General features: G+C 49.7%; 1 protein-coding gene across 2 annotated transcripts in view; it reads right to left on the reverse strand.

The window, feature by feature from the left end:
* Window positions 1–22,780, reverse strand: part of SLC35F3 (solute carrier family 35 member F3) — a 374,103-nt gene that overhangs the window by 83,150 nt on the left and 268,173 nt on the right. For both annotated transcript variants that reach the window (XM_045876205.1, XM_045876206.1), the window contains one exon: window positions 15,278–15,602. In XM_045876205.1, the coding sequence (XP_045732161.1) occupies window positions 15,278–15,602 (325 nt within the window). The remainder of the gene's footprint in view (window positions 1–15,277; window positions 15,603–22,780) is intronic.

A 22,780-nucleotide genomic window follows, 5' to 3' on the forward strand; every position in this document is an offset into this window, starting at 1 on the left:
TGTTGCCCCAACCCACACCAGATGGGTGACCCCAAGGGACTTCAAACTCCACGCCGAGATGCACTTGGTACTGGATGGGGATGGGCAAAAGGCCCCTATGGAGGCCCTCACCAAAAGGGCCATCGGAAGGGAAAACCCAAAGGAATGTTTTCAGACCCACGAGGTAAGAGGGAGACATGTCTCCGGGCTGAGGACCCAGTGATGGGAGCCACGCATGCGGGAGGGCCTCCCTGCTAGAGCAGAAGGAAAAGGAAGTGCCAGATTTCCTCTTTCTCAGGAGGGGATGGAAGCTTCTATGTGAGATAGATGGAAAACCTAGGGAAGAAGCTGGAAATATACAAGGAGGAAGAGGGAAATGGAGTAGAATGAGTCCTCGTGCCTGGAGCTGGTGATGAGGATGAGGCTCTCTGTGCACAGAGCAGCCAACCCTCTTAGTAGGAGCAACCAGCAGAGCTGGCACATCTAGAAGATTCTGTGGGCCCTAGTGAGTGGGGTGGGATAAGATATCCCAGGAGGATATGCAGGGGACCGTGCCAGTCAGCAATTCCCCGCAGGTGCTCAGGAATTTTGACTTCCTCACCCATGACCACTTGCTTCCTAGTGGCCTGTTCCAGAAGACTCACCCACAGAACTAGTAGCAACTCTCCCCTCCTTGTGATCTAAGAACAAGCAAGAGATTCTGTCAGAAGAAACCTGGACTATACCTCACATACATCTGAAAGTCTTTACTAGGGCTGCACAGGTGAGGTTTTCACCTGGCCTTTGCGCTGAGCGGGGTCCTTGACTCTGGAAGGGCAGGGGATGGGAGAACACATCTTGTTCATCTAAGGGGCAGCAAAGGATAGTTTGGTTTCTGGGCTGTGATATGGTGCCTCTCGGGGAACAGAGTTGCATCTTGGGCCTTTGTATCTGATTAAGAAGAACAGACATGTGCCTGGGAGAAAGATCAGTGCCTTCTGTGTACAGCCAAAACAGCTCTTCTTTATTTTAAAAAAAGATTTTATTTATTTATTTGAGAGAGAGAGCGAGAGAGCACAAATAGGGGGAGTGGCAGAAGGAGAGGGAGAAATAGACTCCTGGCTGAGCATGGAGCCCGATGTGGGGCTCGATCCCAGGACCCTGAGATCATGACCAGAGCAGAAGGCAGACGCTTAACCGACTGAACCACCCAGGCACGCCTGGAACAGCTCTTCTATATTGCATTTCCCTGTGTGCCTTTTTTTATTAGAACAAAGTATTCCTCTGCTAAACGCCCCCAAACAAAAACTAACTAACAAATCAACCAAGGAAACCAATCAACTGACCAACTAACCAGTCTCCTGATGGAGCAACGAACTGACCTGTCACACAAAGATTAAATCTATTGCTCTTTCCCCCAACTCCCTCTCTTTTCTGTTTTAGGCACTCAGCACCCAGTGTCCCCATGCACTTAGCCTTGAACTTGGTAGGAAGCCCACTGCTGGTGCCTGCACTCTGTGAGCTGCTACCATCTTGGACTTGGCTTTGGAGTTTGCTCCTTCGTGGCACCCCATCCTGCCGTGCCTGTCACCTCTCCTGTGCCCTGCCCCGGGTCCGAGGACAGCCTCACCAGCCCTACCTATCCCACTTGACTTGAATGCACAGGGAAGCCAGCAAAGGCTCCCAGGTCTCAGAGCGCTCAATCCCCCAGAGCCACAAGACCACTCTGTTCTGCTGTCCTTGCTGCTTCTGGGAGCAATTTTCTATTCATGCCTTAACTCATCATATGGCTGTTTTTGTCTTATGTGTGGTTTTCGCTAATGCTAGGTCTTCTGGCAGTTCGGTGCATAAAGGGATGTGACCTGGGTTATAAATTACTGTGTTCACAGTGGCCTGGAAAGCTGCAGTCCCTGAACGCTATTTGCATAAAAATAATTCACATATTTCGAAGGGGGAAAAATCAGCACGGAAGCAGGGATTAAGGAGATACCTGGAAAGTAAACACATCACATCTCCCTTCTTACACTTCGGCAGTCCCAAAGTTGTTTTCTGCCCTCTGAGTCATTTGTTATCACTTTTATTAGCCTTCTCACCCAGGCTAACATTATTTTCTGCTTTGCTGATAAAGGCCATGCTTCTTGGGGAAAGGAGCCTGGGGTGGACATCGAGCAGACTTCCAGCCCAGAGACCCCACCGAGTCTGCATGGGCTAGCCAGGCCCATATCCGCCAGCTTCTGGAACAAACCTGTGTTCTGACCTCTTTCTGATGAGGCGGACCTACCACTCTCCCTCACACACGATGGTGCTTCTGATGCTGTGGTAGACTGTATTTTCTGAGTTGGTAGCAACAATACCTCCCGATCTTTGCTGGTGGAGATACCACTGGTGACTTCTGAGGCTAGGTGCTGAGAGGAACGAGGCCTCTTGTCACTGCTGGGCCCCTGAGCCAGTGTGAAAGGAGCCTGACTCTCAGCCACCATGCCGTGAGAAGTCGGGGCCACCCAAAGAGGCCGTGTCAAGGTGCTCAGGCTGACCGCCCCAGCAGAAGCAGCAGGTGACCGTCAGGGACAACTGCCAGACATTGAGGAAAGATGGCCCAGATAATTGTAGCCCCCAGCTGTCAAGTTACTCTCCCCTCCCCCTCAATCAAATCTACCCAGTGGAGGCTCCCAACACTGTGGAGCAGAGGAGAGCCATCCCTGATGCTCTGTTGGAATTCCTGACCCACAGAGTCCTGGAGTTTAACAAGAAGGGTGTTCGTGCCATTACGTTTTAGGGCATCTTGTTAAACGGCAACAGTAATTGAAACAGATGTGAAGTCTCAGATTTCAGAGCAGGTTAAAATGTGTGCAACACTTTTAAGATCCTAAATGCACCGATCCCCTAAATTCCTCTGCTCTGGGACGTTGTGAGGGTGTAGTTTTAAGAGAATGTGAAATTCCAGCCTATATAAAGGCCCACGTGAATATTCACGAGGTTGGGTTCATAGCCTGGCTTCAATCACGCTGCACAGAGGAGCACCCCTTCCCCCACTGGGCCCCCCGAGCTGGAGTCTACTAATTTCAGACCAGACTCATTCTAAAAAACGTCTGATAATCAAGCATTTCTTTTTTCTAAAACTGCTTTATAATTAAAGAGCTCTTTCAGGATGGGATCAGTACATCTGGATGATAGGGGAACCGTCTGTTGTCCGGATAGAGGGTCCCATCCAGGGCTGCCCCTTAGAGAATGTCTGCTAAGAGCTGTCTCCCAGGTCTGCTCCGATGTGAGTGTGAGGATGACAACCGCGACATTGCCCCGTGATTGTTTCTTCCTTCCGTCCCCCCACTTCCCTCCCTCCTTTCAGCATCCATCATGTGTCTACTCTGGGCCAGGCACGGAGCTAGTGGCTGGGGATTGGTAGGTGAGCAAAACAGACACGATCCCTAACCTTGTGTTTAAAAGCTGCCATTTTCTGTCCAGATACACTTAAAATTTTTTGTATATTCAGAATACGCATAAAGCCACGTGGAAGCTCCTGGGTAGTGAGGCTGTCCACGCCTCATGGTTGAGGATACAGATTTTCAGATCAACTCCGACTCTGTGGGCTCAGGTGGAAGGATGGGGACTGTATTCATGAGCCTAATGCTGGCTTGAAGTGTCAAACCCCGGAATTTGGAGGCTTGGCACAGCAGGAGTTCAGTTCTGATTCACGGTGTTGGAAGACAGGTGGCATTTCCCCACTTGGGTGATTTTCCTTCTGTTGGTGGCTCTGTCGTCCCCCTGGAGCCTGGGAATCCTGTGTGTGTAGCCAGTGGAACAGGGAAGCGGAGGGACAGGGGACATGCCCACTTGCTTTTTCTCTGCCTTTGTTGATACAGATCACTTTGGAGAGAAGTCATTTGGTCCAACTTAGACGCCAGGGAGGCAGGGAGATACAGTCCCTGGCTGGAGAGCCCCTCCTTGCAACAACCCTGTACCACGGCGAGAAGATCCCTATCTTTGTCACGCAGTCCCCATCCCTGCTGTTGGATGATTCCAGTCTACCTTGGTGCCAGGGCACGAGGGGATGACAGCGGCATGCTCAGGACTCCTGAGAGCTGGGGGCTTGGTCAGGAAACCTAGGTGGGGACTCCATTCCCCCTCTGTAGGGAAGATCCTTTACAAAGCCCCACAAGGCCCCAGAAAGGATTTTGTAAAAAGTGTATGTGTGTATATCCCTGTCTGCCTTGTCAATTCCCTCTGCTACCCACACGGGAGAAAACAGATTCTTTACCAAGGCACAAGGACAACACACCAACTTTCATAAAAGCAAATGCATAAAAAACAACCAATAAGCATTTAAAATACCCAAAGCCCCTCCACATTAATTCATAACAAAATATTAAGAAGCCTGTCCCCATTGTGTTGGTGGAGAACTTAAAGCCTTTCTCTGACAAAAATTCTCTTCCATTTCCCTCTCAGAGAAACATGTAGCAGAATAATACCATATAATGGCTCTCACGATGTGTTCCTGCAACAAGGGAGCTTTAGTTTCCATTGCTTTCAATTTATTTTATATTATAAATTAATAATGTATTTGTGATGGAGAGTAACTCATTAAATGTAAGCGTCATAAAGTAACGCACTCAGATAAGAAAAGTGTGAAACGATCCTGATGGGCTCCTAAATGTTACATTAAGTATATAAATCATTTTGTTTTCTCTCTACTTATAGGAGAGAACAGCTCAGGAGGTAAATGTAATTACTGTGATTCTATTTTAAAAGGTCCAGGAAGCATGAGAATGGAATTTGCGCAAACACTGAAAAAGGCGGCTGATTCTGGCCAGATCTGTCATCTTCTGTGACAAAGTCAACCGGATCGTCTGGGGTGTGGCCACCGAAATATGCACTCTCAGGACCAGGCTCATCGGCTCCAGGGCACAGGGAAGCCACTAACCGCTGGGGTCTATCTTCAAGCGTGACGACCTGGGCTGGAAAATGCGTCTGAAGTTTCCCACGAACTCCGCTGGACAGCCCCCACCCTCTCAGTCCCAGACCTGCAGGGGTTTGGGTAGGGGGCGCGTGGATGGAGGGCTGGCCCGAGAGGGTCTGTGCATGTGGCCTGGTCTGCTCTGGCTCAAGCCTGAAGTGGGTAAGATGTGTTCTGGTGATGCGGCGAGGGCTGCCTCTGTGAAGCCCTCAGCACGGACACCGGCTAAAGGAGAGGGTTCGGTTTGATTCTGCGTTGAGAATCGGGCATAACAATTTCTAGCGGCCGCTTTGCCCACAGGCTCCCAAATCCTCAGCTGAGGAAAGCCTCTGTGGAATGTAATATAAAGAAATAACACAGGAGAAAATGCAAGTGCCGAAAGTCCCTTTGCTCTGTGGCCCCATTAGAAAGAAAACAGCTGTGGGGCGCCTGAGTGGCTCAGTCGTTAAGCATCTGCCTTCGGCTCAGGTCATGATCCCAGGGTCCTGGGATCGAGCCCCACATCGGGCTCCCTGCTCCGCGGGAAGCCTGCTCCTCCCTCTCCCACTCCCCTTGCTTGTGTTCCCTCTCTGGCTCTCTGTCAAATAAATAAAATCTTTAAAAAAAAAAAAGAAAGAAAAAAAAAGAAAACAGCTGAAAGAAATATGGTAGGTGTGGTAAGGCTGTTAAGGCAGAGAATGCAAATTAACCATCACCACGACCACCACTGTAACCACTGCTCCAGAAGTAAGGGGGCAGGGACTACCGCCAATTCAACACCGACCAAGGGCCAAGGGCCAAGGTCCCGGCAGGCAAGCTGATTTGTGCACAGTGCCCCCAACCTTGCAGCCAGCCTGTGGAAAAAGGCCTTATTGGCCCCTTCTTTCCTTCTTTCCCTTCCTTTCCTTTCCGCTCTTTTCTTCTTTCTAATATTTATTTATTTTAGAGAGAGAGAGAGCATGAGTGGGAGGGGCAGAGGGAGAGAGAAAATCTCTAGCAGCCTCCCTGCTGCGTGTGGAGCACGACACCGGGCTTGATCCCACAACCCTGAGATGATGACCTGAGCCGAAACCAAAAGTCAGACACCTAACCAACTGAGCCACCCAGGCGCCCCATCCCCCATTCTTAAATGTGAGAACACTGAAGCAAAGGGAGCACTTATAAACAACTTACCCAAAGTCGCACAGTTTGTAAGTGGAGTGGTGGATCTGAGAACGTGAACCAGCCTGACCCCAGTGCACGGGGTCCCTTTCCTCTGTCATGTGGCCTTGTTCCTCCCTGTATCCCTGGGGACTTGTGTGGATGACACTAGTAGGTGCACACTAGTATGGGGCAGGAAGATCGGTGAGGGCTTTGGAAGCCATTATAATGTCTGTTCCTGTGGACATGGGTGGCCATTCCAATTTAGCTAAGAGTTGTGTACAATAAAGACTCAGGTATGCCAGTGGAAGAAAAATGACATGCATCTGCTTTAGCATTCTGCACAGCACCAGCATTTCCCCCCTTGGCCTTTTTTTAGCTTCCAAAAATCCAAAAAGAACATCAAGAGCTTCACAGGACATTGCTTTTTAGACAAATGAATCACCTTGAATTTCTGTCTGGCTTTCAGCTCAGGTACCACATGAGTTCCTTGCCCTTTTCCTGTCAAACTTGTCTCAAAGCTCACCTCTGCCAAGAAGTGCCCCTATCCTGACAGCCCAAAATAATGACAGGGCACGATACCATTCTCTCTGCTGTGGGCTCCACACCAGCTACATGGCTTATCTGAATATTCATGAGGAGAAAGATTAGGTTATCTGTGGTTGGAATATTCTCCATCATTATCACCATCACCACCATCATCATCATCACCATCATCCCCATCATCACTATCACCAACATCACCATCACCATCACCATGATCACCATCATCATCATCGCTATCATCTTCACCATCATCACCACGATCACCATGATCACCATCATCATCACCATCATCACCATCATCATCACCATGATCACCATGATCACCATCATCATCATCACTATCATCTTCACCATCATCACCATGATCACCATGATCACCATCATCATCATTGCTATCATCTTCACCATCATCACCATCATCACCACCATGATCACCATCATCATCATTGCTATCATCTTCACCATCATCATCATCATCTTATAATCTGCAGAGAGTGGGAGCCATGGTTTGTGTGAGTCTGGGGATTCACATTTGAAGTCAACGGAAGATGGATACAAAACCTCTGGACCAAGTGCAGTTTGGGGCTTTATACATACCATCACATTTAAGCCTGTGCAGGTGGAACACAAGGTCTAGACAAGAGCTTTGAGAGCCCAGAGGAAGGGCAATCCCAACTACAAGCCCCAGAGGTGGGTATCGGGGGCTCTGTTTTAGAGAGAAGGAGTGAAGCTTAGAGTTTTTGGTGACCAATCTATGGCCACAGAGTGAAATAAAGGCAAAGCTGGGCTTCGAACCTGAGCTGTCCAAGGACAAGCCTGCATTCTGATCATTTTATCACTGTGCCCCCAGTGTCGGCTGGTGGCTTTCTTACCCATTGTTGCTCCGTCCTGCCCAGGTACTGCCTCCTTGTTCTTCCCTATGAGGAAAGAGTGTTGACCTATTTCCTTCCTGGCGGCATATCTAAAGACGTCTGGAACTGAAGAGAACAAAGGTCTCATGCCCCTTCTCTGAGCATCTGTGGCCTCTTTGATAATATGGATGAGTTGGATCAGAGAATCCTCAAAGTCCCTTCCTGATCTTTCAAGACCTCTGTGCAGATGATTTTTTTCCCTAAATGTGGTGAAATTTTAAAATTTCAATATGCCCGTGAGCTGGCTTACTAACTTTGACTCTATGACTAAGAATCACATGGAAAGTAAGAAATGGGTGGGATGGGGTGGGGTCTGTGTCTCCTGTGCCCATCAGCTGCATGCATCCTCTGGCAGCCCATACACACCTGCACATGCCTCTCAGAACCTTCCCGCATCCATGCACAGGGGCCCTTCTCCACTGTCTATTAACTCGGCTCCTCTAGGATCACCCTCTGGAAAGCAACCCCTCCTTGCTCTACACTTCCGTGCCACTGCAACATGGATCTTGCAAATGTTCACAAGGGCCCTGGCACAATTTTACTATATTTCTTGTTGGTAAGTCTAGCCTAAGGCATCTGGACCCCCAAAGAGCAGTAATCCCATTGATACGGCAATTACTTAAATGGCTACTATTCTTCAAACCCACAAGTATGAGCATTGGATCTGACCTTTGGCAAAACTTCCATGAAGCCGCATGGGAAAACATAACATTGCTGCAGCTGAATTCGACATGCTCTGAAAGTACAAGGTTAAATTACATAATCTCCATAAACTGCTGAACTTCAAAGCCAAAGCCTTGATATCCTTTCAGGGATTACCAAAGACCTCAGATAACCAGGGGATAGATGGAGGCTGAAGTACATGAGAACAGAGGAGATCAGGAGCTAACACAGTATTTCCTATTGCCTCAGTAAAAGCTGAAAAATCACTTGTAGAATATTCTGGACTCGTCTATGCGAGAGTCTGGCTGTCACTGAATTTCCCCGGGATGGAGTCAGCAGCTGTCTAGCTGAGATGCAGGGGTGAGGTGGGAATGATACATGAGGATAAGCAAATGAGCTGCATGATGAACACCATGATCAGAGGACATAGGGGTGGACCCTTCCGAGCACGGGAGACCCGGTAGAAAAGCAGGAGGGTGCTGTCACCATCTGGGTCATGAGGACAATGCTCTATCTTTCACTTCTCCACTAATGCATCCTTGAATATTTCAAATGACATCTTAAAACAGGCAGAGATGATCTAAACCTATGTCAGTCACACCCGTCTCATTTCTTCTTTTGCTGACACTGGGACCCATTACGACTTCCCATTCAGACCTGGAGCATGGCTTGTGTGTGTGCGTGTGCCCCTGTGTGGTGTCAGGGGGTGGAGTGGGGAGGAGGTACTCTGCTTCAGCAGCGAGCCTGACCAAAATCTCCTGGCATAAAGATGGTTATATACCACTGCCATTATTTACCACCAAGCAGAAGACACACGCCAATTAAAAACTAAAGTCCCCCAATTTTTGCCATTTTTTTTCTAAACTGATTACAAAAACAAACAACAAAACATTACACATCAACTGCAGGGCTCTCTGGACATGTCGCTGCTTTGGGGGTTGATGGTTCTGGAAAATAAGACAGGAAACAAGACTGCTCTGAGTCAGGGGGAAGGGTGAAGGCAGAGCACAAGACAGTTTTGCCCCTCCGTCCCTCTGTTGGGCCCTCTGAGCTCGTGGCTTGGCCAGGGCTCTTGGGTCCCACGGGAGGCCAAACGGGTCAGGCCTCCTTGCCACCTGACTCCTGTATCCAGGGGTACAAAGGTAGCTTCACCCACTGGATTATGAGCAACTCGAGGGCAAGAATGTGCTTGGAACTTCCGTTCCCCAGGACCCCGCGGTGCAGGGTCAGAGTAGGTGCAGAAAGGAATGCTTGTAGAAATCAAGAATGAACAAGCCAGTGGGTAAGCAGGGCTAACCCAGGCATTTAGGTCTGGGTGGGGTGGGGAGATGTTGGGGTAGCCACAGGCCCCTTCAACAGACAGAGAGGTCCCTAGCCTAACACCATCGCCTCCCCACTCAGCACCCCAACCCTCCAGCCTGGCTCCATGGGACATATCATATTTTATTTGTTTACTGTTTGTTTCCCCACTAAAATGTAAGCTCCACAAAGGCAGGGATTTTTCACTTGTTTTGGTCACTGCTGTTATCCATAGCACCTAGAACCTTGGCAGATTTTGTAGAACAAATGAAGGCCTATCTCCATCCTCCTAGGGTGGAAGGCCTTGATTCCAAAGTGCCCTCACCCTATGAAGAGCTGTTGATGGGAGACCAGGCCAGAGCATGTCTGGGGCTCAGGGTAAGAAAGCTCTTACCAGCTCGCATCAGACAGAAGGCCCCATGGCACCAGGAAGGCAGGGGTGTGCTGGGGTGTTGCTAATTAGGACTGCCTTGGTGATGCCTTAGCATTCACACTGGGCCCCACTAAACACGTGCCAGAGTTTCCTGGATGGACCTGTTTTCAGAATGCCTGAGTTTGTCGAGAAAATGACCACCGAAATCTTTTTCACCGATATAAAAGTTCACCTTGGGGTGAAGAAGAAGTGACAATTCAGAGCAAGAGATCCAGCTTTGTAATACTTTAAGATGTACACTCAAAATCTTGGCATTTCTCAGAAACTGGGTTCTCTCTCCCTGCTAAAAAAACCCCAAAAAGAAACAAAAAATGAAAACACGCGAGTCACTGTACTGTTGATGTGAAAGGGGGCATATTCTGTAAGCACTTGTGGAATTAGTGCTCGGAGCCTTACTTTTACAAGCAGCTCTGATGATATTCGTCCTCTACTCAAAATGTCCCCAAGGATCCTGCTGCTTTGAGAATAAAGCCCTTGATTCAGCAGCATCCAAAGCCCTTCTGCTCTGGGCCTCAATCTGACTATAGCTCTAACATCTGCCCTGCCCTGTCCACGCACTCCTTGGCTGCCCGCCCTCCTGCCTGCCTCCTCCTTACAGCTCGTTCTGCTTTCCATGTGGGTCTCTCTCTCTTGCTCATCGTGAGCTCCTACGGCAAGGAACATCACCCGCGTTCCCCACATGTGTCCGCATGCCCCATACACAGACGTCAACAAGAGTTTGTTCAACTGCACGGGCCTGCAGCCTCGCGCTCTGCTCCACGTCCCACAGCGCGGTGGTGGTATTTCTAGATGCAGTCTCATGGCTTCTCTGTTCTCTGTTCTACCGAGAACCCTTCCACACTCCCCTCCTTCCCCCCAGGATTCATGCCAGAATTCAACCCTCTCTGCAAGGTGTGGGAGGGTCACCAGGGGCTGCTCCTATCTAACTTCCCCCACCCCACTTACGTCCCACAGCCAATCAGAGCTCCCTCACGGGCCATGCTCTCTCTGTGTAGCCTCTGCGCTTCTTCCCCGAGCTACTCTGCCTGCCTGGGGTCCAGCACCCAGAGCACTGTCCGCTTGTCTTTAAAGAGGTTGTTCCTCGGTCATCTCCTCAAAGAAACCTTCCCACCCTGCCCCAGGACCCAGGCACCTGGGCTCTCCCCCAGGCTCCCCTGCATGCACACCACCCCCCTTGCTTGCCTGTCTGGCTCTCATACCGGGTGCTCCTTCATCTCTGGTCCCTAGTGCCTCGCCCAGACAAGATGTGCGATGCTGCTTTCAGAAGGAACAAACATCTGGATCGCAACCGCTCCACTTTGCTCCTTAGTCCTTGAATGTTATTGCCACAAGACCATACACGGTTCCTGCATTAAGTCCGCGCAGCTACGTACACACTGGGCCCTGGCAGGATTTAAGATGAAAGGCATCAAAACTGCCCCCTTCTTGGCTCAGACTGTTTCTCGGTGTTTCTGAAACAGAATCAGTTGGCTAGCTTACAGAAGCCCAAAACTACCAAAGGCAGAGGATGACATCTGTCACCACTGTACCGTTCACTCTTCTGGCAGCTACGCAATAGCAGAAGGTTCTAGCGTTTGCTTATGAAAAGAGGTCACTACGGGTAGAAATTCCTGGAAGGCCTCCGACAAGTGTGCAGGAGCTCCAGATCCTCTCTGGCTGATCTCTGCTGCCCGTGGCGGCCCCTGGGATCTGAGAAGCTGTCCTCCTGTCCCGGAAAGTCATACCGGCACGGACCTGATGCAGCCTCCTCCCCAGGTGCCCAGCTGTGGAGGAGACTCCGGGGACACCCCTGTCGGGTTGTGCCGGCAGTTTCTACAGCACCCACATGCATCTCCATGGCCAGAGCCTGTCCTGGGTCTCGGGCATTGCTGCTTCCTTGGTGCATGTCAGCAAACACGAGGGGACCACAGGCTTGAGACTGGGAACCCAGGATGCTTGGGCTGGGGGGTTTTCACGTTCACACTTTTAATTCCTGACAACAGTGCCCGATCATGAGAAGCCCGGGTCAATCCTAGGATGCCTTGTGCATCCGGAGCGGATTTCTCCAAGGAATAACCCCTGCATGACCCTGCAGGCTTAGCACTTGCACCCACTCCTGTCATGTGAATAGATCACCGCAAGGCGCCCGATGAACGAGGCCTGGGCTACATCCCTGGCTGCAACCCACAGACGACAGCACAGGGCAGTGACAGTTCCTCACATTTTAATGGCATTTCAAAGCTGATAGGGCACTTGCCTGTACGGTGTCTCATCTGATCACCCAACAATCTCGTGGGCGGGACGGTGCATGTGTCATCAAATTCCATTTACAAATGAGCACCTGAGGCTCCCAGAGCTTACGTGATCGCCTGTGGAGCCTCTCCTCCCTCTAAAGTGGCACGGGACCGGGGCTCAAACATCCCCGGGGCCCGAAGTGAGTCACTCATCAGTGCTACATGGTACGGTGAATCCTGGCTCCTGCATTTGGTCAGACTGGCAGCATTTAAAAACCTGCAGCTAAGTCTCACACGTGTCCCCAGGGCTGTTAGAGTCAAAGTGCAGCCCTTGGGCCAGCAGCAGCTCCAGCAGCACCCCTGGGAAGCTCGTGAGGAAAGCAGAATCTCAGATCCACCCAGACCGACCAAATCAATCAGCGTCCGCCCTTCAGTGAGATCTCAGGTAGACTTGCTGGGGTTCAGGGGCTCTGCGCTGGGCAATGGCTGCTTTCCCCTCTGCCTTGGCTGACTTTTCTAGCTTCATGCTGGGGAAACCTAGCCTGGCAGGGGAGGGCTTGGGGCAGAGAACCTTCCATCTGATTGCTTCCTGACAGCCACAAGAAGACCTACCTTCACCGCTTCCCTCTCTGTGATAAAGGTCTCTACCTTTGCTCTTTTCTGCCTAGTGTCTTGCTGAAACACTTCTTTTAGCCAGAGACACAACTCCTCAGCTGCCTCTAGATCTTTCCCTCGCCAGCACTAATTCTGACAAAAGCCCCAAAATGGAAGAGGTGATTTCAGTTTTCCTTGACTTCCAGGAATCCCCAAGTCTGTTTCGAGGACTCCCAATGTCGCCGTGACAGAGTCACCATCTCCCGAGTCAAGTCGGTGATGTGAAAATGTCTCTCTTCCTTTCCTGAGGAAGAATTCCTCCTTGCCCCCCCACGGCTATGGGCACAGCTGGACCAGCTACCCAGTAACCGGTTGGTAAATGGGGCAGCTCTGCTCAGAGCTGATTTTCAAGAAAGGTTTTGTGACTTTTTTTTTAAAGAGGTGGAGCTAAGCTTTATTGTAGAAACTGGGCAGGGTTTTAGCTGGCTTCCCTGATCACGTTGTGATTACTGGCCCTCCCATCACTGCTCTCCAGCTGACTCCACCTCCAGAATCTGTTCATGGTCCTTCCCAGACACTTTGTACAGGGAGACAATGAGCTGAAGTTGTGCTGACTGATGTCTGTGTTGAACTAATCCACTTCAGGGACCTCTCCTTTTTCCCACCTGGACTCTTTAACCACCACTGAGCGCGGTTCCTTCTGTATTGTTCTCAGCAGTCAGTTAAGGGGTGCGGGGCCTGGCCTGAGTGGCCCGCAGTGCCTGTCTTGTCCCGAGGTGAGCAGTGGTCACGAGGGGGATACGTGTTTAAGGCGGCAGCCCGTCTTGCCCTCAGGAGAGGCCTCGTTTCAGCACGCAGGGGTGAAGGGAGCAAGGAAACCCTTGTCACCTTCTCTGCCAGTGATTCTCTCTCAAGAAAGGCCACAGCAGCTCACTTTGAGCTCTTTGTTAAGAAGAAGGAGCTCAATATTCTAGTCAGTTTAAAGAAAGGCAAACTTCTAATCACAAACTATGCTCAGAGCTACACGACTGTTAAGTACATCGTTTACTGAATATCTGTTCTTGTCTGTGACCAAAAGCAGACCGTTATTTTCCTCCTGCCCTGGGGACAATTGTGGGCCCTAGCAAAGTTTCTAAACCTGTCTGCTTTTGGCTGCTCTTCAAGAGAGTTGTATTAAGCACCTCTTTGGCAATTTCTGGCTGGTCCATAAGCCACTGGTTTAATTTAATATTGAGAATGCCCCAGGCCTGGGCCCTGGTTCTGGGCTCTAGTCTGGGCTCCTGCCCCAGACCTTGTCCCCAGATTTTGCTCTGAATCCTTTCCACTAAGGAGACATGTGAGGCTGCCTTGTGACTCAGTCCGTGCTCCACTGGAGCCCCTTCCTCTAGAATCAGTGGTCTGACTTACAACAAAGGAGCCAGTCCGAATTCTCTCTGAACCGTACAAAAGTTGGGCACCTCACACCTCCACCTGTAACTTTATAGGGACATCTAATGGTAGGTTCCCACAGAAAGATCCTGACCCGAGTCTAGACCTCCATTCCCCAAACTCTTTGCTCCCTGTTTTTACTTATCTTGTGACTTCTGGTGGCAACTTCAGAACAGGGCTGAAGCTTGAAGCAGATGGTACGGGGGGGCGTGGTGGTTTTATGGGACATGTGTCTGGTGAGGTGGGGTGAAGTGGGAAAGAAGGCAGTGGTAAAGGAGTAAAGAACCTTCAACTTTCAATTTTTTTTCCCACCTCTGGGGCTGACCAAAGCTAAGCTCTCAGGGCCCACCTGGTCACCTTGGCCAGTATTCTTTCCTGGTTTTTTTCCTGGGTAGTTCTGATTTGGGCCAGCAGGAAGCCCTCGACACAGCCCACAGAGGGCCTCCAATTAGGGAAACCATGAGATCCCACAACTGGCCTAGGATGAGGACTCAAGGTCAACACCAACAATTTGACTTCCGAGGAGGGCTGGGGGTACCCTGCTCTCTCTTGAGCTGGAGGGCTTGTCAGGGCTTCTGGCTTTTTGGTGAAAGGGAGGTCATAGCCGTGGGCTCCATACGAGAAAGCAGAGTCAACGACGTTCAGACGCTGCTTTGAGTTTGAGAGTCACACTGCCGGGTAATCAGACCCAAGCAATCACATCACCAAAGGAGGAGATGTCTTGGGTTGGAAGGAGAATGAGTAATCAGTTTTTTGCAGCGAACATCTCCGCGAGGGAAGGTAAGTTACAAGAAGCAGCCATGTCACCTGGCTCCAGGGACTCGCGCTGCTCACCCCAGCCTGAGGAGGGGTAACGGAGCTACAGAGTTGTCCCTGTTCTACCCTTTCTGGGGACCTACCACAGGCTCTCTCTAGAAGATGCTGCCTTTTGTTTCGTATAAAGGAGTTCTCAGGGCGGAAGACACAGGAAGCAGGTGTTCACCGCCCCAGGGGCCGGGGAGAGAATCCCGATCCTGGCCCCGCTCAGACAGCAGGGGACTCTGGGACCTCTCACCACTGTTCCCACTGGCCCGACACAGCGCCAGCTTCCGGACAGCCCAGTGGCACCAGCACTCAGGAGAGCAGCCCAGAGCTCAGGGCCTGCCGTCTGCGAGCTGCCTACCTGTATCTCTGCCTCACAGACTGCTTCTCCTCCGACTTGCAGACGTGCCCCACGTAGTACAAGGGGAAGAACAGAAAGTTCCAGTTGGTGGCAAACCACGTCAGGGTGAAAGGAGCATCGAACTTCCTGAAGGTCAGCTTGGCGAGCTGCGTGGAGCCTGCCCAGGAGGAGCACACACACAGCACCACCGCCACGCCCCAGAACATCTTCTTGAGCTGCGCCCGGGAGCATCTCCAGCAATGGTGGCTCGTTCTGCCGCCGGCCTCCGCCCCAGCCGGCGCCGGGGCCTCCGCCGGGCCCGGGGAGTCCCGGGGGCGCTCCTCCCCTGGGGGAAGAGAAGGGGTTGGTTACCTGGGGGGCCTGCACACCTCCCCCTCGCCGCCCCAGACCAAGGCGCGGGCGGGAGCCAGGAGGCACCTGACCCCACTGTCACTGTCACGGCCAGCCACCCTGGGCGGGGGGGGATGAGGGGCTGTGGAGGCAGCTTTCTGAAACAAAACTTAAACAGAAGACATTTTTCACTGGTCTAGTTATCCTCCGGGATCCTGACCCTCACAGTGTGGTCCCTGGGCTGGCAGCATGGGCACCCACCCCCCAGCTTGCTGAAACGGAGCATCTCAGGCCCCACCCCAGAAGCCCAGAAGCCGAAGCTGCATTTCAACAGGTGATCTGTGCGCGCATCAGTGTTTGGGAAACACCTGTCCAACACACACAGGCTGAAATCTTTCCGCCCTGGTCTGTGCCTGCTCACGAGTCCTGCTGTGCCCACAGGGCAGTGGGCATGCCAGGGGCTGGGGATGCCTGCATGCGAAGGTCATAGGCCCTGACCTCTAAAAGCTCCCAGGACACTGCAAGAAGCTCCTCCAGCCTGTTACTTAAAGGCACAGATGCCGAGATGCTCATCTTATTTTGCGTGCCTAGGAAAAAGAGACTTCTCTCTCCCCTCTTTATCTGTCTCATCTTCCTGCTGATGGCCTTCAGTTGCACGTCGAAGTGTTACTTAAAAACCACAGCCTCTGGCAGCGGCCGCCGTGGAAGGCCTCAGACATTCCATTTTAAGCCACGTGACTTCTGGAAACCAGGCCACAGCCCGCAACGTGGCTCTGCGGCGCTGTTCCCACAGCCCACGAGGGGCTGAAAAGACCTTATTTTCCACTGTTTGGTTTTCATTCATGATTGTGTGCGTGTCAGTCAGCTGGAAAATTTAAACAGAGCTGTACCTCGCATAGGGCGTAACTACGGACAGATGCAAACCTCCGGGAGATAGCGTACTTGCCGTTCTTCCGTTCAGCCTGGCACCTGGCGGAATGGGGGCGCCCAGTGCTAAAAGGCGGTCTCCACCACGGGGGTACACGAGATAGTGCAAAATACACCGGGGTCACATATACTCTGTGTATTTTGTTTAATGACATTAAACCAAGCTTTGTATATCACACTTTCTAAAACATAATAAATCCACGAGGCAAAATCCTGAAAGTAGCCTCTTATACAGACGTTAGCTAATCCTATGATGAACGGCCAGCCCTGGCTGTATCTGTTTTAGCCAAAGGTAATCCCAAGCCTTACGTGACTAGTGAGGGAGAGATCACATCCTTTACTGGCCCCAATCCTACTTGACCCCATCTATATTGTGCTTCCTTACCCGCTTTATTAATGTTTAATGTCCCTCTTCCTCTTTCTTCTCACGTGAGTATATAGGATAGCCAGAAAGCGTTTGGAAAATCAAATGCATAACCACCCTCTGAGCTTCCAGCAAATTGTGTGTTTCTGCCATGGGATGGAGGGGAGGGAGAGGCACAGAACGGCAAAAGCAAGGCAGAGTCCCATCCTTCTCTGTTATGCCCTCTCACCAGGATGTCTGGACGTCGTTCCCAACGAATACCCACAACTTAAGGCAAATTCAATTTCAGATAGAAGCACGCACATTTCAATTTATACACCGATTACCTGACATTGTGGGTTAGCCCTGCAACCTTTCATTATTGGGATAATTTCCAAGCAGTGCTGGGGGTGATCTCTCAACTATCATTACCACTATCAAAACCTCATAGGGAAATGAAAAAAAAAATCTGCGGAAAAAGAAAATACAGTTTCCCATGACTAACTTCCCACTGAAGATGGACTCTGGAGGAGGGTGAGTAAATTCAGGCTTGCGGCTTGTTTTCTTCATTTAGTTCTCCATTGTGGCAAATACAGTTTTAAAACTTAATGAAGTAATGACAGATGCTGTGTCCTGGTACGATGACAGAGAAAGTCACCAAATCATGTGATGTTGTGTTAAAATGCTCCCACAGATTTGGAATAAAGAAGTCAAACTCCTAACTTTGTCACCCTTGCAGATCATTTAACCAAGGGAATATTCAATAATATACAAGCAATACAAAGACATTCAAAACTAAAATCTATGCTATTCTTTAAAAATCAGAACAATGCTTCCCAACATGTTAACAGGCATTATAAGCAAAAAGGATTCCATGATCAAAAAAGTTTGGAATACTAGGTAGATCAGAGCCAGGTTCCTTTGCTTTAAGAATACTCAGGGCTAATGGACATTGTGAATTTCCACAGCTATAGAATGTGTGTTTCCCATATTATTATTATTATTTTTAAAGATTTATTTATTTGAGAGTGCGTGCACATGCATGCACGAGTTGGGGAGGGGCAGGGGGGAGGGAGAGAATCTCAAGCAGACTCCTCACTGAGTGCAGAGCCTGACGTGGGGCTCCATCTCATGACCGTGAGATCATGACCTGAGCTGAAATCAAGAGCTGGCCGCCTAACCAACTGAGCCACCCAGGTGCCCTTGTTTCCCATATTATTTAAATGTAACACCTGTGGTAGGAATGGTGCCCCTTGGAACACACTTTGGGAAACACTGGAATAGACCCACAAAGAATCCTAGGCATCCAACCCGAATTCATCACAAACTTTGTTTCACTGTACTGAGCTTCTTATGATAACAATAATTATCAATTTCATTACCTCACTCATTCCTAATATTCTGTTAGAGTAGACCTACTTCCCATAAACCAAAAATATTCTTTGTAAGTAGTTTACAGAAGTACTGAAGAGCATAACTCATAAGGAATTCACACTAATCTGAGTAACCAGAGATAATACTGTTGAGATTTTGCAGCATTTTTCCTAGTCTTTTGTGTCTTCGCACCATACACACACACACACACACACACACACAGACACACACACAGCAAAACTGGGATCATATTATGTTTCATCCAGCATTCATTTAACCGAATGCATAATGGCACGGACTTCCTAAGTCTCAAAGGGCTCCATACAGCGTGATGTATCGTAGGAACATCTCAGTTAGCTAGGGAACCGCCATGAAGCATCCGCCCTGTGCCAAGAGCTTCGGACAGTCAATAAAATAAATACAAAGCATGATTACTGTTCTTCAGGAACTTACAGCCTGTCTGGGAATGACAAAACAGACCTATGAAAGCATTACAGAACAATTATGTGCAAAACAGATTTTGGCTGTAACGGAAATCCTGAACAGAGCATGACCAGTGTGGGCTGTGATAACAGTGAAAAGAACCAGATGAAACAGAAGCCTGGCCTGGGTCTTGAAAGACAGAAAGGCTCTGAGTAAAAAGGGGAGAAAAGTTCAGGGTCAGGAATACACATGGTCTGCTGAGGAGCAGTGAGCAAGGCAGTGGGATCGGAGAGCCCACTGGGACACCCAATCTTGCCTTGGTCAGACGTTCAGGCCAAAGGGACCAGAGAAAATTCAGATGTTAGTCCTACATTAGTACGTGCCCCAGTGTCTATAATGAACAGCTACAATGAGTTAAGGAATAAGTATAGAGTGACATAATAAGTTTGGTTTGTAGGCGCACTCATTTTCCACTATTCGAAAGGCAGCAAATGCATCCCATGTCATGGACCATTCTCAGGGTCATTTTCAGTGCACTGTTCAATTTATGCTCCAGTTTCAGAGAGGGGGAATTACAATGGGGGGGGGCAGTATCCCTTTCTCAAAAGCCTCTCAAATCTTCAAGTGCAGGAAACTTTCGCTGACATTCCTTCTCATCCTAAACTGCAAGTCAAGCGAGTCCTCTGCATTTGGTTTCACTCCTTCAGTATATGTAACAGCTGAAAGAGGCAGTGCAGACTGCTTCAGAGAAATCAGTGCTGGATTAGCCTCATGCTGTTTCCTGTCCCAGCTCCTTTGACCATTATTATACGACTAGGGATGCTATTTATGTCACCCTTCCCTCTCTAACACCCCTTCCCGCTCACTGCCCCTCTACTGATGATCTTGTGCCTTCCATCCTAACCTTGCATTTGAGCCAACAGTTCTGGGAGCAATGCAAAGCTGATTATACACTCTGACCCAGTGGTCGTACATGCTATAATGGTGGAGCCAAGCATCTCCTTTTGGTTATGCCACTTAATTCACTCAGCAGCACTGGGGGATGAGTGGCTCTTCCCTGTTCTGTTGCCTGAGTTGCTTCCACTGGCCATTGTAGAAAAAGGTGTGTGTGTGTTGGAGGAGCATTCTCTTGTACACAATGTGTACTCCATGGCATGGTGAGATGTAACCAGATCCATGCATGAACTTCCATCCTGAGCTCTGATCTCCGAGAGAGGCAATTTATTGACACCATGCATCAGTCCTATGACCTGTAAAATCACACTCAATGCTGGTCTCCTACCAGCACTTAGAAAGCATTCATAATCTTGGGTCAAGTATAAGCAGCTCCTAGAGACTGGGTCTGCTCAGGACAAGGAAACTCTAGGTCCTGATGGGTAAGCTGGAGGTCTGGTTTAGCAACCACCTCATTCTGAGACCAAGGCAAGCCTTTGTTTCATGAGTTGTCCACTGCTTTCCCCTGAGAAAATGATGAATTGGGGTTCTTTGGTGTTTATTCAGTGAAAGTCCATTTCTATAATGAGAAAGCAAGAAAAACTGGAAAAGCATTCACTCTTAAAGTTTCCATAAAATGGCTCTTCCAAACTTCCAGGAGAAGACTAACTTTTTTTTTTTTTTGAGCTCCCCTGAGAATAAGTGGACTGTCGGTGACTCTATGAAAAAGCATCTGGGAAGTTTGTGCTTAGAAAGTGCCCAAGTCATGTCTTAGGGGTAAGAGACCCAGAGCTGGGATCAAAGGCCCATTGGCTGGCACGGTCCCAGCCTCCCAGAAGCAAAGGCGATTCCCTGTACAGAGACCAGGAGGGGGCAGCCCCCAATATCATCTCTATCAATGAGACCTATATAGCTATTTTTTATAGCTTTTTTTTGAGGCATACATTTCATAACCATAAAATTCACTTGTTTTAGGAGTACAATTCATGATTTTCATTAAATTTACAGAACTGTGAAACGATCACCACTATCCAGTCTTAGAACATTTCCATCGCACCAACATGAGTCCTGATGCCCACCTTCTGCCACTACCTACTCCCACCCCCAACCCCAGGCAGAGAAAAGCTGCTATCTCCACAGGTCCGCCTATTCTGGATATTTCATATGTGACTTCTGCATCTGGTTTCTTTCATTTACCATAATGTCTTTGGAGTTCATCCATGTTGCATCATGTGGCAACAGTTCATCCTTTCATGGCTGGGGAGTATTCCGTTGTTTGATACTCTTACACTGTGTTTCTCCATTCGTCAGCTGATGGGCATGCACATCATTTCCCCTTTTTGGCTACTGTGAATAACGCTGCTGTGAACGCTGACATAAAATTCTCTGTGTGACTTATGCTTTCATTTCTCTTGGGTGGACTAGCTATGTTTTGGGGCTGCTTATCCCACTACTATTTATTGACACCTGCTGTGAAGCGCAAAGCGGCCAAGTGGCTACGTGCCCACGTCTTAGAGGGGCTGGTACCTCTAGCTCCGTCCAAACGACACGGTGGAGAGCTGCTCTGGGAACGGGAGCCTCCTCTCTGTTCTTCCTGGACTTTCCAGGGGGAGAGGGCCTGCAGTTCCCATTTATCGATCACTGATACATACACCAGTTAAGGACTGGGCCACCCAACTAAATAGCTTTTGTAAAATGAAGAGCTTAGAAGAAAGCTTTTGTTTATGGCTGTCTGCAAGTGTAATTCATCTCCTAAAAATGCACTTCTGCTTTTATCTGATACCCTCTTTAAATACTTGCTCAGTGAGTTTACCATGTGACTGCGTTTTGTTTTGTTTTTTAAGTAGTGGTTTGGAGAAGAAGGAAGAAGAGGCTGTCCCGTGTAGAAGGTCACTACAGGCACTGGATGTCCCAAAGCAATCCCCATTTCACATTTCCTGACCCATTATGCCCACCTGAACTTGCCAGACCATCTGTTTGGACTTCTGGGTTTGGGGTCAGAAAATACTCCCATTATTCGGACATGGCTGAGGCCCCAGTCATGCTCCTGACTGGCACTGGGCACAGGGAAAGAACAGAATCCACAGGTAATTAAAGTTGGAGGCTGGGGTGCCTGGGTGGCTTAGTTGGTTAAGCATCTGCCTTTGGCTCAGGTCACGATCCCAGGGTCCTGGGATGGAGCCCCACATCACGCTCTCTCTCTCAAATAAATAATTTTTTTAAAAGATTTTATTTATTTGACAGAGTGAGAGAGCACAAGCAGGGGGAGCGTTGATGTAGGCTCATGGTGCCCAACACCCCAGTCAGAAGTGCGGATCACTAAAAATGGACCTCACGTTTCCAGACGACAGACCCTGTTTTTAAACTTGGAAGAGCCTGACTGGGTGTGGGGCTCTGGGCCAGGACTCAGCACCCGGGAATGGAGGTTGTGACGAACTGGCCGTTTGTGTCCCCCCCACCAAATTCATACACTGCAGCCCGAACCCCCAGTGTGGCTGCCTTTGGAGATGGAGCCTCTAAGAAGGTAATGAAGGTCAAAGGAGGTCGTAAGGGTGGGATGCTGATCTGATAGGGTGTGGCCTTTTAAGAAGAGCTAGCAGAGAGCTCATTCTCACGCTCTCCCTGGGTGCACATGGGCCACGTGAGGACACAGTCAGGGGGTGGCCATCTACAAGCCAGGAACCAAATCTGCCAGCACCTTGATCTTGGGACTTCCAACCTCCAGAACCGAGAAAATCAGTGTCTGCTGCCAAAGTCACCCAGCCTGTGGTACTTAGTTACGGCAGCTGGAGCCAAGGAACCTGGGGACGTCCCCGCGGTGGGCGCTGTGCTTGTGGGGGTGTGACGCACAGACCGTGAGCGCCATCGTGTACAATGTGGGGACGAGCTGCAGATGACAGAGTACGTATTTTGATGAATTTTGAGGAGGAGAAATTACTGCCCTGCTCACTAGATTTTAAGTATTAGGTACTAGCTCACACGTGTGCGCCTCCTGAGCACTGCTTGCACCTTCGTTGGAAAGTGAGTCCCCAAGGCAGTTTATAGAAGACGGAGCACACAGCAGCTGCAAAGTTGTTTTTAAAAACCCAAATTCTTTCCCGGGTGTGGATACAGAATTGGGAGGTGAATGGAGGCTGCTTCTTGGGGGGTGGAGTGGGGTGGTGGGAGGCTTC

The sequence above is a fragment of the Mirounga angustirostris genome, unplaced genomic scaffold, assembly GCF_029215605.1.
Source record: "Mirounga angustirostris isolate CCGP_5_RB_7025 unplaced genomic scaffold, mMirAng1.0.hap1 SCAF_6, whole genome shotgun sequence".
NCBI lineage: Eukaryota > Metazoa > Chordata > Mammalia > Carnivora > Phocidae > Mirounga > Mirounga angustirostris.